Source organism: Dasypus novemcinctus, chromosome 4 (genome assembly GCF_030445035.2).
Source record: "Dasypus novemcinctus isolate mDasNov1 chromosome 4, mDasNov1.1.hap2, whole genome shotgun sequence".
In the NCBI taxonomy this organism is placed as follows: domain Eukaryota; kingdom Metazoa; phylum Chordata; class Mammalia; order Cingulata; family Dasypodidae; genus Dasypus; species Dasypus novemcinctus.
Window position 1 is genome coordinate 81,102,838 of NC_080676.1, and position 13,500 is coordinate 81,116,337.

A 13,500-nucleotide genomic window follows, 5' to 3' on the forward strand; every position below is an offset into this window, starting at 1 on the left:
ACCCCCCACCTCCAAAATAAAAAAAAAGGAAAAGGGGTAGATGAGAAGAAAAACAAGTGGGAAAAAAAATGCCAGGATTCTTGTGAGAGGGTACGAGCAATTCATTATTTCTGCCGTTGTCTCAAGCATGTTCAACTTTCCTTGTTTCAGTGGCTAATAAACTACAGTTTAGATACTGTTGTGCAGGGTCAAATTCTCCATGTCTCCACGGTGTCTTTCTCAGCAAACCACTCAATGATTCATCAAACTTTGTGGTTCCGAGAAACGTTACAGATACAGATTTACACCGTTCTATCTGGTATTGCTTTGAGAAGTTCTTATTCCTGTAAGCAAACTGAGAAGATCTGGTTAATAGCCTTCAGGGAACTAAGTATAAAATTAAATTAACTAGAAAACCCTCTAAGTCGTTTTTAGAGTTTTCAGAGTTGCTTAAATGAAGGAATTTTTAGCAAGCACATTTTCCAGCTAATAACGCTTGCACATTGGATTGTTCAAATGTCTTCGCTTTTTTTTTTCCTGTGCTGACATTTTTCTTTTAATACTTTTTTTTAAATAACAGGAAATCATGCAGAAAATACAAAGTTCCCAGAACCATCCCCACCCCCAGTCCCGCGACTAAAGACTGCTTGGGGCGAGCGGATGGAAAGGTTGAGATAAGATCTCTGCGAGGCCCTTTAGCTCACAGGCTCTCAGACTCCTCCCCAAGTTGATTGAGAAAAACTCTCAGTGCACTTTTACCCCGCCTCTCTGCGCCTGCGCTGAAAAGGAGCCCTCGCTGCCAAATTTCACCTAGCCTGGTCATAGGCGCAGGCGCGTAGGATACGTCTGCCCCTCGACCCATCCGGGAGAGGCGGGATTTCCTGTCGTTTTTCTTTTTGTTTTTTGTTTTTTTTTAAGTGCGACTCCCGGAAGTGATTGCGGGTAAATCGACGTCGAATTGTCGCGGTAGGGGGTATTTAGGCCGTTTCTGCTAGTAGGTGCTTTCGGCCATAAAATGCCAGGTTTGGTAGCCGCAAGCCCTGCCGCGTCCGAGGTGCAGGAGAAGAAGCCACTGAAGCCCTGCTGCGCCTGCCCGGAAACCAAGAAGGCGCGCGATGCGTGGTCAGTTCGCTGCTGGGAACGCGTGGCCTGAGGGCCAGTGCGTCCGGTCCGGAGTGTTCGGTGTCTCTGCCCTCTGCCCCTCCTTGGGCTCGGTCTTAGTCCTAACCTTGCTACGCGGCATTTTTAGGAGTTTTATGGGGTCCTTTGTAGCCTTCGCGGTCTCCTGTCAATTGAGAACTTTATGGGAGATCCCAGCCAGCCTAGGAAAAGGGTAAAGGGAGAGGAGAGAGGTCAGATTCACCGGAGGCTCGCTTCACCCGCCCATTTTTTCCTGCAAGTGGTTACTGAGCATCCTTTACGTGTCAAGCACTGCTTAGGTCCAAAGATGTAGAAACGAATAAAGATACTAAAGTTAGAGGAGCTCAGTCGAGACGTTCCCCCAATGATTGTTATGCCACGTGGTAAGTAAGGGCTTACAATAGATTTGGCAAGACCAACGTTTTATGGTAATTTCTAAGGTTTTCAATACCAAAGTTTAGATAGTAGGACACAGGGTACATATTTTACAATTTTAAAGCGTTGCCTCAGGGAACCCTTCTCCCACCTCCTATTTTTTTTTAAGGCAGATGATTTAAAAATCAAACACCCAGGACCTAGAGGACATTTTAGTGTTGAGAATATACATTTAGATTTCCATGAATCCACCAAAATATTTTGTTCTGATTTTAATAACCCATCTTTTTAGAAGGAAATCTCAGATATTGTGAATGGGCACATATTGTCCCTCCAGTTCGTTTTGCCCTCACATGAAAAGAAGAGAAATCAAAAGTGGCATTGTAGTGGAGAAATTCGGATAGGCGCGGTTTCGAAGGCTAGGACACGAGAGAATACCGAGAAGGAAGTTGGTTTATTTCGACCGGCCGGGCTCGGCGGACTTTTGTCTTAACAAAAACCGAGCCCCGAACAGCTTTTTCTAGACCCTTTTATACAGAGGATATAGGATTAGGAAGACTAACAGTGATGGTAAACAGACTTTTGGTTAGGTTCTTCAGATCTTAGTATTAGATAGGTTATTTCCTCCAGGTGAGTTACATATTCTCTACATCTAAGCCAGTTTGGATTAGCATAGCTCCACATAGTCTGGAGGCAGCCCTGAATACACACTCAGTCTCACATCTCTTTTGAACATTCAAAGACTATAGGGCCTATATTACTTATCTGGCCATCTTGGAGACTAGGTACTCTTGGAAATAATTTTGTTTTTAATGCACAGGCTATATCAGCATGATGGGGGACTAAGAGTGTAGGAGCTCTGTTTTTTTAATTGTACTTTGCAAACTATAATCTGATACTGAAATTGCCTCTAAAGTAACAATAAGTGCTTATTGAACCTTCTGATAGTATAGCACCATAATTAAGGCCTAAGATCCTGAGTCAAGGTTTGAAACCTGGTCCACCAATTTAGGGAGCTTGAGCAAATTATTTAATAGGTATGCTTCATTTGTCTGTAAATTGGGCCTAAGAAAAGTATCTGCTTACAGGATTATTATGTTAATAATATAAGCTAAATCAAATGCCTGGCACAGCATCTGGCATTCAGTAAATGCTCAGTGAATGTGAACTTTTATCTTCATGAGGAATCATTATCCCAGGCAGCCCCTCCAGTTTTTAAGCAGTTCTTTCTTCAGCTATGGAAAGATGGGTAGGATTTAGATGGAAGAGAGAACTTTTTCCCTTCCCTCAGTTCCTTTTGCATCAATGGTCTCGGGCCCCTGTGGCCTCTCCCCAAATATCTGGAATCAGGAGTCAGTTTTGTCATCAAATTTGTCCTAATTCTTTCCTCAAAAATTACATTCTCAAAATAAAATAAAGCTGTGTGGTCCTAACCTTTATTTTGTGAATTTTGCCAGTAAAAAGTTCTTTGGCCATCATGAGGGGATTCATTTTCCTGCCCCTGGCTCCCTGATCTTTTTTTGCTTCTTGGTTGGGTATCAACTTGTGATTAAAAGTAGATTTATTTAGTGATATTTAAACATAGGGCAGAATCTTAAAGTTAATTCCTCTGTGCTAGTTCTTCTCTTTGTTTTTCAGTTAGTATAAATAGTTTATTTCATTTGGAGCAGAATTATTCATTAGATATGGACTAGAGGCAGTATTTCATATGCCTAATTATTTCTTCTAATCAGATTCTTCCTCAACACTAGTTATTTGAGGACCTTCTTCATGGACATGGAAATATAAGACCCAATAAAAACAAAGCTTTTCAATGCAATGGCATTTTTTTCCAACCCCAGCTACCTTCTAGTATACTCATGTTCTCTGCCTGTTATGCATGCTTATTTACTAAATTGCTTAATGCCTGCTTTGTTAGATAACAAGTACATTTTGTTTTATAGTATCATCGAGAAAGGAGAAGAGCACTGTGGACATCTAATTGAGGCCCACAAGGAGTGTATGAGAGCCCTGGGATTTAAGATATGAAATGGTGAGCACAGTACTTTCTGGTCGAGAAGGTAATACTTAGGCTTATTGCTTCACATTTGTGTGTTGCTGTAAGATTTAGCAGTCATTGAGCAACTTTCTATCTGAAAAGAGGTTCAGAAATGAGATATAGTGGCTTTGAGAACATTAGGTTAATCTAATATATTTAAGTATCATTGAAAAAAATAAATTTTCAGTTCCCAATTTGGGGAGTAAATGACGCTAATAAATTGAGAGGCATTAACAGATTCAGAAATGGGAGAATTTAGCTTTCAAGAGAGGGCTTGTCAAAAGCCTTAGGAGTTAGAGTCAGAAGGAATTGTGACAGTAGAAAGTTAAAAATATTTAGTTGTCTGCCTTAAAGACACCCCTTCCCCATCACTTTATCCTAGCACTTTTCCAGTAAACTTTCTGTGTTGCTGGTAATAATCCATATCGGCATTCTCCAAAATAGTAGCCATTTGCCACTTGTGGCTACTGAGCACTAAATGTGGCTAGTGAGACTAAGGAACTGAATTTATAGTTTTATTTAATTTTAACTTTAATAACCAAGTGTGGCCAGTGGCTACTGTATTCTTAACACTTACCATTGCCTGCAAATTTTATCTTTATTGCCTTAATTGCTTCACTTAACAACTATAATGTACATTCTGAGAAAGTAGGTACTTTGTTTTGCTCGCTGGCATATCCACAGTATCTTCAACAGGGCCTTGCGCATAGTAGTTGCCCAATAGAGAATTGTTAATTAAATTAATAAATAAGTGAGGAAGCTAAGGCCTATAGGTATGAAATGACTAGGAAGATCAGAACTGAAACCTCAAAAATTAGTCTTCAGGCTGATTACCTCTGCTTTGTGCCCATCTCCTAATCCTACCCCCTTTCAACTTAATGATAGCTAAGAGATAACACCAAAGCCACACACCGGTATAAAAGAACTAGAGAGCTTGGCTTCTCTCCCTTTCACCTCTTTCCTGCCTCTTTGGAATTTCAGGGCCAATCTTTCATATTATGCTTGTAGAAAGAAGGGATAAGGAACCTGTCCTGAACCTAATAAGAAGTATCATGATGTAGTGGAAAACAGTCTAGGCTGAAAGCCCTGGGGCTCGGTTTTGGTTCTCTTATCTAGCATAGCATATTTTTCACTTCAGCTGCATGTGATTTTGATCAAGACATTAATCCTGTCTGAATTTCAGTTTATTTATAAAAAGAGAGCCAAAATATGGTATGTGATTCTATGTATGGTATGATATAACTACTACTGTGTCTACATGATGTACTTAAGTGGCTTTTAGGCTAGCTGATTATTTAAAGAATCATTTTATAAAATAAGTAAACTTGGGGGAAGGGTGTTTGGCATTCTTAAAAAGTTTAAGTGTACATACTGACAATTTCTAAAGATCTGGAAACCTCAACATCTGTACATGGTTTCCTTGTTCATAAACTAACTCTTCCTAGTCAGTTGTGGTAGCTGTTGGCTAGGACAGACTCTGCCTTAATAAAAAGGGTGCTTTAGAGAGAGAGAGAGAGTAGAGAGGAAGAAAGAAAAGCTGATTATAGAAAAATCAAAAGCTTCTCTTGGACTTTATGTGGACCACAAAGGTGGTACAGTTGTCTAAGTAGCATATCGTCCAGGACACAGACTGGTATCAGAGTTTTCTTTGTTATTGGGGCAGAAAGTGTGAGTGAGGTGAGTCCTGTGTACTTCATGTGGGCATAAAAGAAAGTGCAAAAGCTTTGGGACTTAGGAGACATAATGGTTTTAACTGATTGTATGTTCTTAGACAAGTCCTTAACTTTTCTGAACTTTGGTTTTCTCTTCTGTAAAATAGAGATAGTAACACATGCCCACATTACTTTGTAGGCTTGTTGTGATGATTAAACGAGATGGGTAGGAATATCCTTTGCAAACTGTAAAATTAGAAACCAGAACAAACTAGCCAGCACCTTGGAAGTTGTGGATAGCAGTATTCAGTTAAGATCAGTTGAACATATGACCTGATTATTTTGAATTCTGGTCACAAGAACAAAAATCTGACTCCATATGGAGTGTTTCTAAGAATTCAAAATGTCATGTTTTCATTTTCAGCATATTTATAATTTTGGGATAGAAACAGGTATTTGCATCCCCATTGGTCCCAGAAGTCCTATTTTCCAATCCCCCTGGGGAAATGGAGGCATGGTGAAGTAAAAAAAAGATTTGTTCAAGTAAGAGTGGATAGGTGGTAGAATTAAAACTAGCATCCAGGTCTTTTATATTTCAAGTTATAAGCACTTTATACTGTCCCTCTTTGCATTTTATGAGATTTTATCATCAACATGCTTATTTTTAGGATTATACAGAGTTTTTATCTTCAATCTTAAAACTTTATCATGAATGCTAATTAGCCCTGTTGCTGAATTACATAGGTACATATAACTTAGTATTAATAACCAGGTCATTCAGTATGGATAAAATCTAATGCAGCTGTCTGCACTATAATAAGATAAACTTAACTGAATTGGTAAATTTTGCATATTAGGTCCTTCTTTTTTGAGAATAGCTCTTTAAAGGAATAATATTTTACAAACTTGGATCTTCTCAATAATGATCATAAAATTGCCTTCATTCAAAAACTTTTGCTATTCCTAAATAAGTAAATCTTAATTATACCTTGAAATCATCAGATTGGGACTTAATAAAAAGTAGAGTATATTTGGCGAGTGGTTCTTACCCAGAAGTGTTCCACAGTATCATCTGAGGAATTTTTTGCAAAATTCCCAAGCCTGGGCTCCAGTCTGTACTTGTTGACTCAGAAACTTGGTGATTTTAAAGTGTACCTTTCCTTAAAAATCACTAGCCTAAGCTGAAGAAGTAATAGCAGTAGTGCTAAATACCAATTTTGTAAGGATTTCATGGTAGCAGAAGCAGAGATTTGAAAACTCCTAAGAAAAAATAGGTGTGGTGGTGATTCTAGACTCACCTTAGGACTGCCGCTTTTATGGAAGAGAAGAAAAGAGGACCCAGAACCTACTTAGAAATGTGAGGAGGAAATGGCAGCTTCTGACTTTCTGACTGTTGGAGTCAGAAGAAGCCTGGAGAAACCAATTTGGGTGCTAAAATCATTGAAAGAAATTAAAGGACTAGCACTGAGCAGTAGTGATCCTCAGTATTTGTTAAGTTTAATTGAATTTAATAGTTGGGCATTTAAAATATGCTGATTTCAAACACATGCAAAATAAGCAATTGATTATGTATAAAACTCCAATCCCAAGAAAATCCAGGGAAAAGGGACATTTCTGCCATTCACACATTTATTCACTCAATAAATATTTATTGTTTAAGGCTTTAGAAAATGCCAAATAAAAAAAGGAAGATAGGAAGTTTACACTCAGATAAGGAAGATAAAATGTGTATGTGTTCCCAAGGTAGAAATTATTTCACTGTAGCCATTTCTGATTCTTCTACAGTTCATAGCAAAACAGGTAACAGTGCTCTGGACTGCTGTCACTGGAAATGTTGAATGGCTTCAGTTTTGGTTCTTTTCCACCCAAACCTTTCCTTCATTCTTTGAGCTTTAAAAAAGAGAGTGCAAGAGGCCTGCTTTGATTGGTAAACCAAAATGCAGGGAACAGCTAGGTGAGGGAAGACCAAGAGTCCAGGAGCCCAATTTACTTTTATCTTTTTAGCTCAGTTTTCTTCTCCTGTAGGGACTGGGGTGGGTGGGAGCTATCTGCTGACTTGACCTGTGATACCCTACCCTCTACTACTCTCCTTATTTGACTTTCCAAAAAGATTTACCCTTATTTTGCCCCAGGGATTAAGTGAGTAACTTTCCACAGGAAGTGCCTTGTGCACTGAGCTGACCTCTTCCTTCTTCTTCCTGAATCTTTGCCAAACATACCTGAATAAGTAAAGAGGGGCTTGCAAGTCTCTTCTCTTGGGTATCTGTAAAAATAAACTGCCTTTGCCTTTTTTTTAGGATAGTTTTAGGAAAATAAATAAATATGTGTTGCTTTACTTCTGAAGATTGAATAATGCAATGGATTGAACTGTCTGTTATTTTTAGTTAGGTAAAATGAGAATCTTGTTTGGAGCTTTCATTTCAGCAACTAATTTTTAGATAATTTTGACAATTAGTTAATAATACTTGACTGAGGCAGTCAGTTCTAGTGGTCTTAATTTCTGAATGCCATAGGTCTGGCGTGAATTAGAAAATCTGACTTTCTAAAATCTTTTTCTGTAGGTGGTCTGCTCTGTGAATGAACAATTGCTGAAGAATGAAGATGAATAAAATATTTGGGGAATTCTCTTTGATGAACAAATATCTTGATAAAGGAAAAATATAATTTATTAAATATATATATAGATCCCTGGTCTGAGATTTCAGGTGTGTCTTTTTGCATTCCTTATATCCCTATATAGCTTTTTGTTTGTTTTTTCTTAAGGATATGATATAAATAAATCTTGTAAGTTTCTTATGTTCTTTTTACTATGTCTTTCTGGGAACTTCAAAAAAAATTTTTTTAATTTTAAACAATCTACTCTTAAACAACCAATGGGTCAAAGAGGAAATCACAGGGAAATTAGGAAATAACTTTTTTTTTTTTAAGTAAATAATTTATTCACATACAACATGATTATCTATGTTTTGGGGGATGTCTACAAATAAAAGTACTAGTACCAACAACTGAGCTTGGCAATATTTCAGGATACAAGATGAAAATGTGAACACATTATATCTCTATATACTAAGCAAGAAAATTGGAAATTGAAATTTTAAAATTAGTAACATTTTCTGGGAACTCTTGCTATTTGTTGTAAGGAGAAAACAGATACTCCTCTGATCCAAAGAACTCTCCAAAATTAGGTGAATGGAAGTAAGAATAAATAACCTTTTACCAATTCAGAATGAATGTGTTGGGTATAATATCTCATGCAAGACTCATATTTTGTTTTAACATTCTTAGAGACAACAATGGACAAGCCTTCAGCCTTAATATTTAAGTTATTGTTGTTCTTTACTAGTTCTGTCTTTTGGAAAGTAATTTGTCTAGGTTTCAGACCAAATTAGTGTCCCTTGGCTTGGAAGATCTCAACTGTTTGACATAATTAATCAGTACATGACCAGTTACATTTTAGGATATACTTGGATCATAAGTTTAGTGACTAGGTGTCAGACAGTTGTCATTTATTGTTTAGAAGCTGGCCCAGGCTGCTTTTACCAACAGATTACTACTGAAACACTTCAGTGCTATGCCCTAATGAGACCTGGAGTAGAAAAGAATGGGGTTCACTTAGTATAGCAACCTTGTGGTCCTCCTAGCTGCCTATGGTTAATGAAGCAGTTAAACACATTCTGACTTTAAGTACATTGAGTTTAAAGTCTCAAGAACTTTATGAGCATACATAAACGTACATGTGTTGTTTTATGAAAAATTGCCTCTTACAAAATAAAGGAGCTAAGTTAAATGATTCCTTAGGATTACTTCCTATGTTATTAGTTAAGAGCGAGGCTTGCAAGTGTGACATACTCAGTTCAAACAGCTGGGTCTGTTTATGCATCTGGAAAAAGTAAGAAATGGATAGTAGCTTACAAAATTGTGAGTACTAATTAAAATGATGTATGTATGTATGCATTTGACGCAGTATTTAACATTTACTGTTAGGAACATTCTGTAGGATTTAATAATTTCATTTTGGTTGATAACGTTATAGGTAGAGAGCACACTCCTCTGGATAAAGAATAGAATCTTGGACTCCTAGGACAAGTATGAACTACCCAACACAAAACCCTGGCAGACGATATCCAGACATGCTTAAACATGTCCTACAAAGGCAAAAGAAATCTGTAATCTTACCATCCATTATTTATTTCCTTGTTTTTTAATTAGAGCAGTTGTATGTTTACAGAAATATGCAGGAAGTAGATTTTTCATATATCCTCTATTAACATTTTGTATTAGTGTGGTACCTTTGTTATAATTCATGAAACAATATAATTATGCTACTCACTTTAGCTCCTGTTTACATTGTGCTGTGCAGTTCTATGGGTTTGTGTGTATATGTGTATGTCATAAGTTACAATCTAAAATTTCCCGTTTTTCTCCTTTTTTCACTTTTCAAATATACAGTTCAGAGGTGTTAATTACACAAGAGTTGTCCCTCCGTTGCCTTCATCTATTACCAAAACTCTTCAATTGTTATTTATTGATGTATGCTGTTCCAGACTATTCTTATGTGTTTATATATACATGCTTTAAACAAGAATGAGATCATTAATCAGATCATATGATTTTATTTTTTGCCTTTTCCCCTTAATGCATTTTATCATCAGTGAGCTTATTCCTACAGTGTCATTTGTATTGGCTTTGTATAAATCCATCCTGTGGCTTACCATAATATTACCAATTGCCTAACATTGTACATTCATTCATTAAACAAGTATTGAGTGCTGGCGATGTATCATACTGTTCTAGCAATTGTGTCTTAGACTTGAACAGGACACACATCACAGAAATTATTTGTGATTTAAGAAAAAAAAAAATTGTTCGTTGGTTTTATGGAAACAAAATGAATGGAAGAAATTACCTGAAATGCCACCAGTCTACAATAGAGCTACTTTTTGGTGACCTTTCCATCTCTGCTTGTATAACTGCTTTTTAGTTTGAGCATGTGGATGTAGGTGTGGATGTGGCTGCTTTATAATAATACTGCAAGGGAGTCTCCATAGGAAAGTTTTTACAAAATTTCCTTTACTAATCACTCAGCTAAGGATAAGCCAGAGGCTATGCATTTTTTCAAGGCTTTGGACATGTACTGCCAGATTGATCTCTAGATAGTTGGTACCCACTGCACCTTAGTGTCTGAAAACGCCTATTTTCCTAAGCTCTTAGCAACACCTTAGGGTTGGTTTTTTAAATTTTGCGAAATTAATATGCCCATCTCATTTGTAAAGGTATTGAAAGCACCCTTCTAGATATCATTCATGGTTAAAAACCCATTTCACAAGAACCTCACGCTTCCCTAGTGTTTAAGTCTTCCCAACGATCATGTGCAGCATTTTGATACTAATAAGAGATGTGACCACAGCAATCTGAAGACTGAAGTGCTCATGGAAGGTGACTACCACATTACGACATACCTCTGTGAAGCCCAACACCATACTTACTGCAGATGTATTCACATTCTTCTCATTAGTTCCTTTGTCCAACCTTCAAACATTTGACTTGAAGGTTGATAAGAACAGGACCAGGTTTCTAGGCAAGACCAACCTTAGGATAACCATGCCTTCCACAGATCTGATATAACCCTGATGGGGAAACTGTATTCCCCCCTCCCCCTTTTTAAATAAAATTTTATTGAAGTATATTATTCATTCATGCACATACATAAACTATGTATAGTAAAAGTTGTGAACATTGAAAACAAACGGATATCACCATACAGGTCTCCATCTCCCCGCTACCGACACCTCGTATTGGAAACATTTGTTAGAAACAAAGCATTATCAAGTGTAGGCAATATCTTAAGATTTGGTGAAATTTCCCCCAAACCCATCCAATTATTAATACCCTGTGTTAGTATTATATATTTGTTACAGTTCATGTCAGAATGTTCTCATATTCTGTTAACCCCAGTCTGTCTTTCACCGTTGGCATCAGTTTTTGTACAATCCATTCAAAGTGTACACTGGTGGCTCTCATTTTCATCAAAGAGTTGTGCAATTATCACCTCAGTCAATTTTAGAACATTTTCAATACTGCAAAAGGAAAAATCCCATATACCCTTATACACCCTTATTGTTTCTTAGAATTAATGTATTATCTTTTTGCCATCGATGCAAAGATATTACAATATTACTGATAATTATTGTAGATAAGTTACATTCGTTGTAATTTTCAAATATCTGTGTCTTTTTTTTGCATCATCTTGCTGCATCAGCTCTCCATGTGTGTGGCACCACTCCTGGGCAGGCTGCACCTTTTCGTGTGGGGCAGCTCTCCTTGCGGGGTGCACTCCTTGCACATGGGGCTCCCCTACACAGGGAACACCCCTGCAGGCACAGCACTCCTTGCGCACATCGGCACTGCGCATGGGCCAGCTCACCACATGGGTCGGGGGCCCTGGGTTTGCACCCTGGACCTCCTATGTGGTAGGTAGATGCTCTAACAGTTGAGCCAAATCTGCTTCCCACATTGTAATTTTGATCTGCATTTCCTTTAATGCTAGTGATGTTGAACATTGTTTAATGCGCTTTTCACCATTTTATTTTCTCTTTGGAAAAATGTCTGTTCAAGTCCTCTGCCCATGTACCATTCTACATTCCCACCAACAGTGAATAAGCTTTCCTATCTCTATACATCTCTCCATCATTTAGTTTTCCAACTTTTAAATAGTGGCCAGGCTAATAGGTGTGAAATGAAATCTCATTGTAGTTTTGATTTGCATTTCCCCAGTCACTAGTGATGTTGAACATTTTTCCATGTGTTTCTTTGCCATGTGTATTTCTTTGGACAACTGTCTTTTCAGGTCTTTTGTCCATTTTTCAATCGGGTAGTTGTCTTTTTGAGTTGTATGATCTCTTTAGATATCATAGATATTAAACCCTTATCATATATGTGATTACCAGATATTTTCTCCCACTGAGTCAGTTGCCTTTTCACCCTTTTTTTTAAATTTATTTTTTATTTATTTCTCTCCCCTTTCCCCCCCCCCCCCACCCCCTGTTGTCTGCTCTCTGTGTCCATTCACTGTGTGTTCTGTGTCTGCTTGCATTCTTGTCAGCAGCACTGGGAATCTGTGTCTCGTTTGTTGTGTCATCTTGCTGCATCAGCTCTCTGTGTGTGCAGCACCACTCCTGGGCAGGCTGCACTTCTGTTGCACAGGATGGCTCTCCTTGTAGGGCACATTCCTTGCGCATGGGGCTCCCCTACATGAGGGACACCCCTGCGTGGCATGGCACTCCTTGCCGTGCATCAGCACTGCGGTGGGCCAGCTCACCACACAGGTCAGGAGGCCCTGAGTTTGAACCCTGGACTCCCTATATGGTAGGCAGATGCTCTTATCTGTTGAGCCAAATCTGCTTCCCCCTTTTCACCCTTTTGACAAAGTCCTTTGAGGTGCAAAAGTGTTTAATTTTGAGGAGGTCCCATTTATCTATTTTTTCTTTTGTTGCTTATAATCCCCTTTTTATGGCTGCATCCAGGTGCTCAGTGAGGTAAAGGAAATCTCCCTAGTCTAATAGCTGATAATCTAGAAAATGTATCTTGGTTGTTAGAATTTAAGCCCAATGTTCTTTACTGTACCAGCTGTCTGATATAAATGAATTCATAGTCATAATTCACTTATTCAAATACCTACTTGGTGAAGGCCATCAGTGTAACAAAGTACCAGACTGATGGGCTTAAACAACAGGGGTTTATTGTCTCACAGTTTGGGAGGCTAGAAGTCCAAAATCAAGGTGTCGTCAGGGCCATGTTTTTTTTTTCTAAAGTCCGTAGCATTCTAATGGTGGCTCACTGCAATCCATAACTCAATCCCTCTCTGTCACATGGCCATCACTCTCTCCATCTGTGTCCTGACTGTCCAGATTTCCTCTGCTTATAAGGACTCTAGCCCTATTGGATTTAGGCCCACTCTGTTTCAGTTTGGCTTCATCTTCACTAATAACATCTCCAAAGATTGTATTTACATCCACAAGACCAGGCGTTAGGACTTGAACATGTCTTTGTAGGGGAAATGACTCAATCCATTACAAGTGGCTTAAGCAATAAAGAAATATAATTATCTCCCCTTATGAAATCTGGAGGTTGAAAGTTGCACAGCTGAGACAGTGATTCAGTGATGCTTTTAAGAACCTAGATTACTCTATTTTTTTGCCATGTGGCCTCAATTTTAGGCCTGTCATCTCATGGCTCCAATAGCTTCAAGCATTACTTCACGCAACTGTGTTCAAGTCAGAATGAAAGGTAGTAGCCTCCTTGCTGTCTATCACCGAG

At 38.2% G+C, this 13,500-nt stretch overlaps 1 protein-coding gene across 1 annotated transcript; it reads left to right on the top strand.

Moving 5' to 3' along the window:
• The first annotated feature begins 876 nt into the window (after positions 1-876).
• COX17 (cytochrome c oxidase copper chaperone COX17) lies at positions 877-7,876 on the top strand. The gene is made up of 3 exons (XM_058295769.2): positions 877-1,101; positions 3,438-3,526; positions 7,746-7,876. Exons 1-2 carry the CDS (start codon positions 995-997, stop codon positions 3,520-3,522), a joined length of 192 nt encoding a protein of 63 aa, XP_058151752.1. The 5' UTR covers positions 877-994; the 3' UTR covers positions 3,523-3,526; positions 7,746-7,876.
• The last annotated feature ends 5,624 nt before the right edge of the window (positions 7,877-13,500 follow it).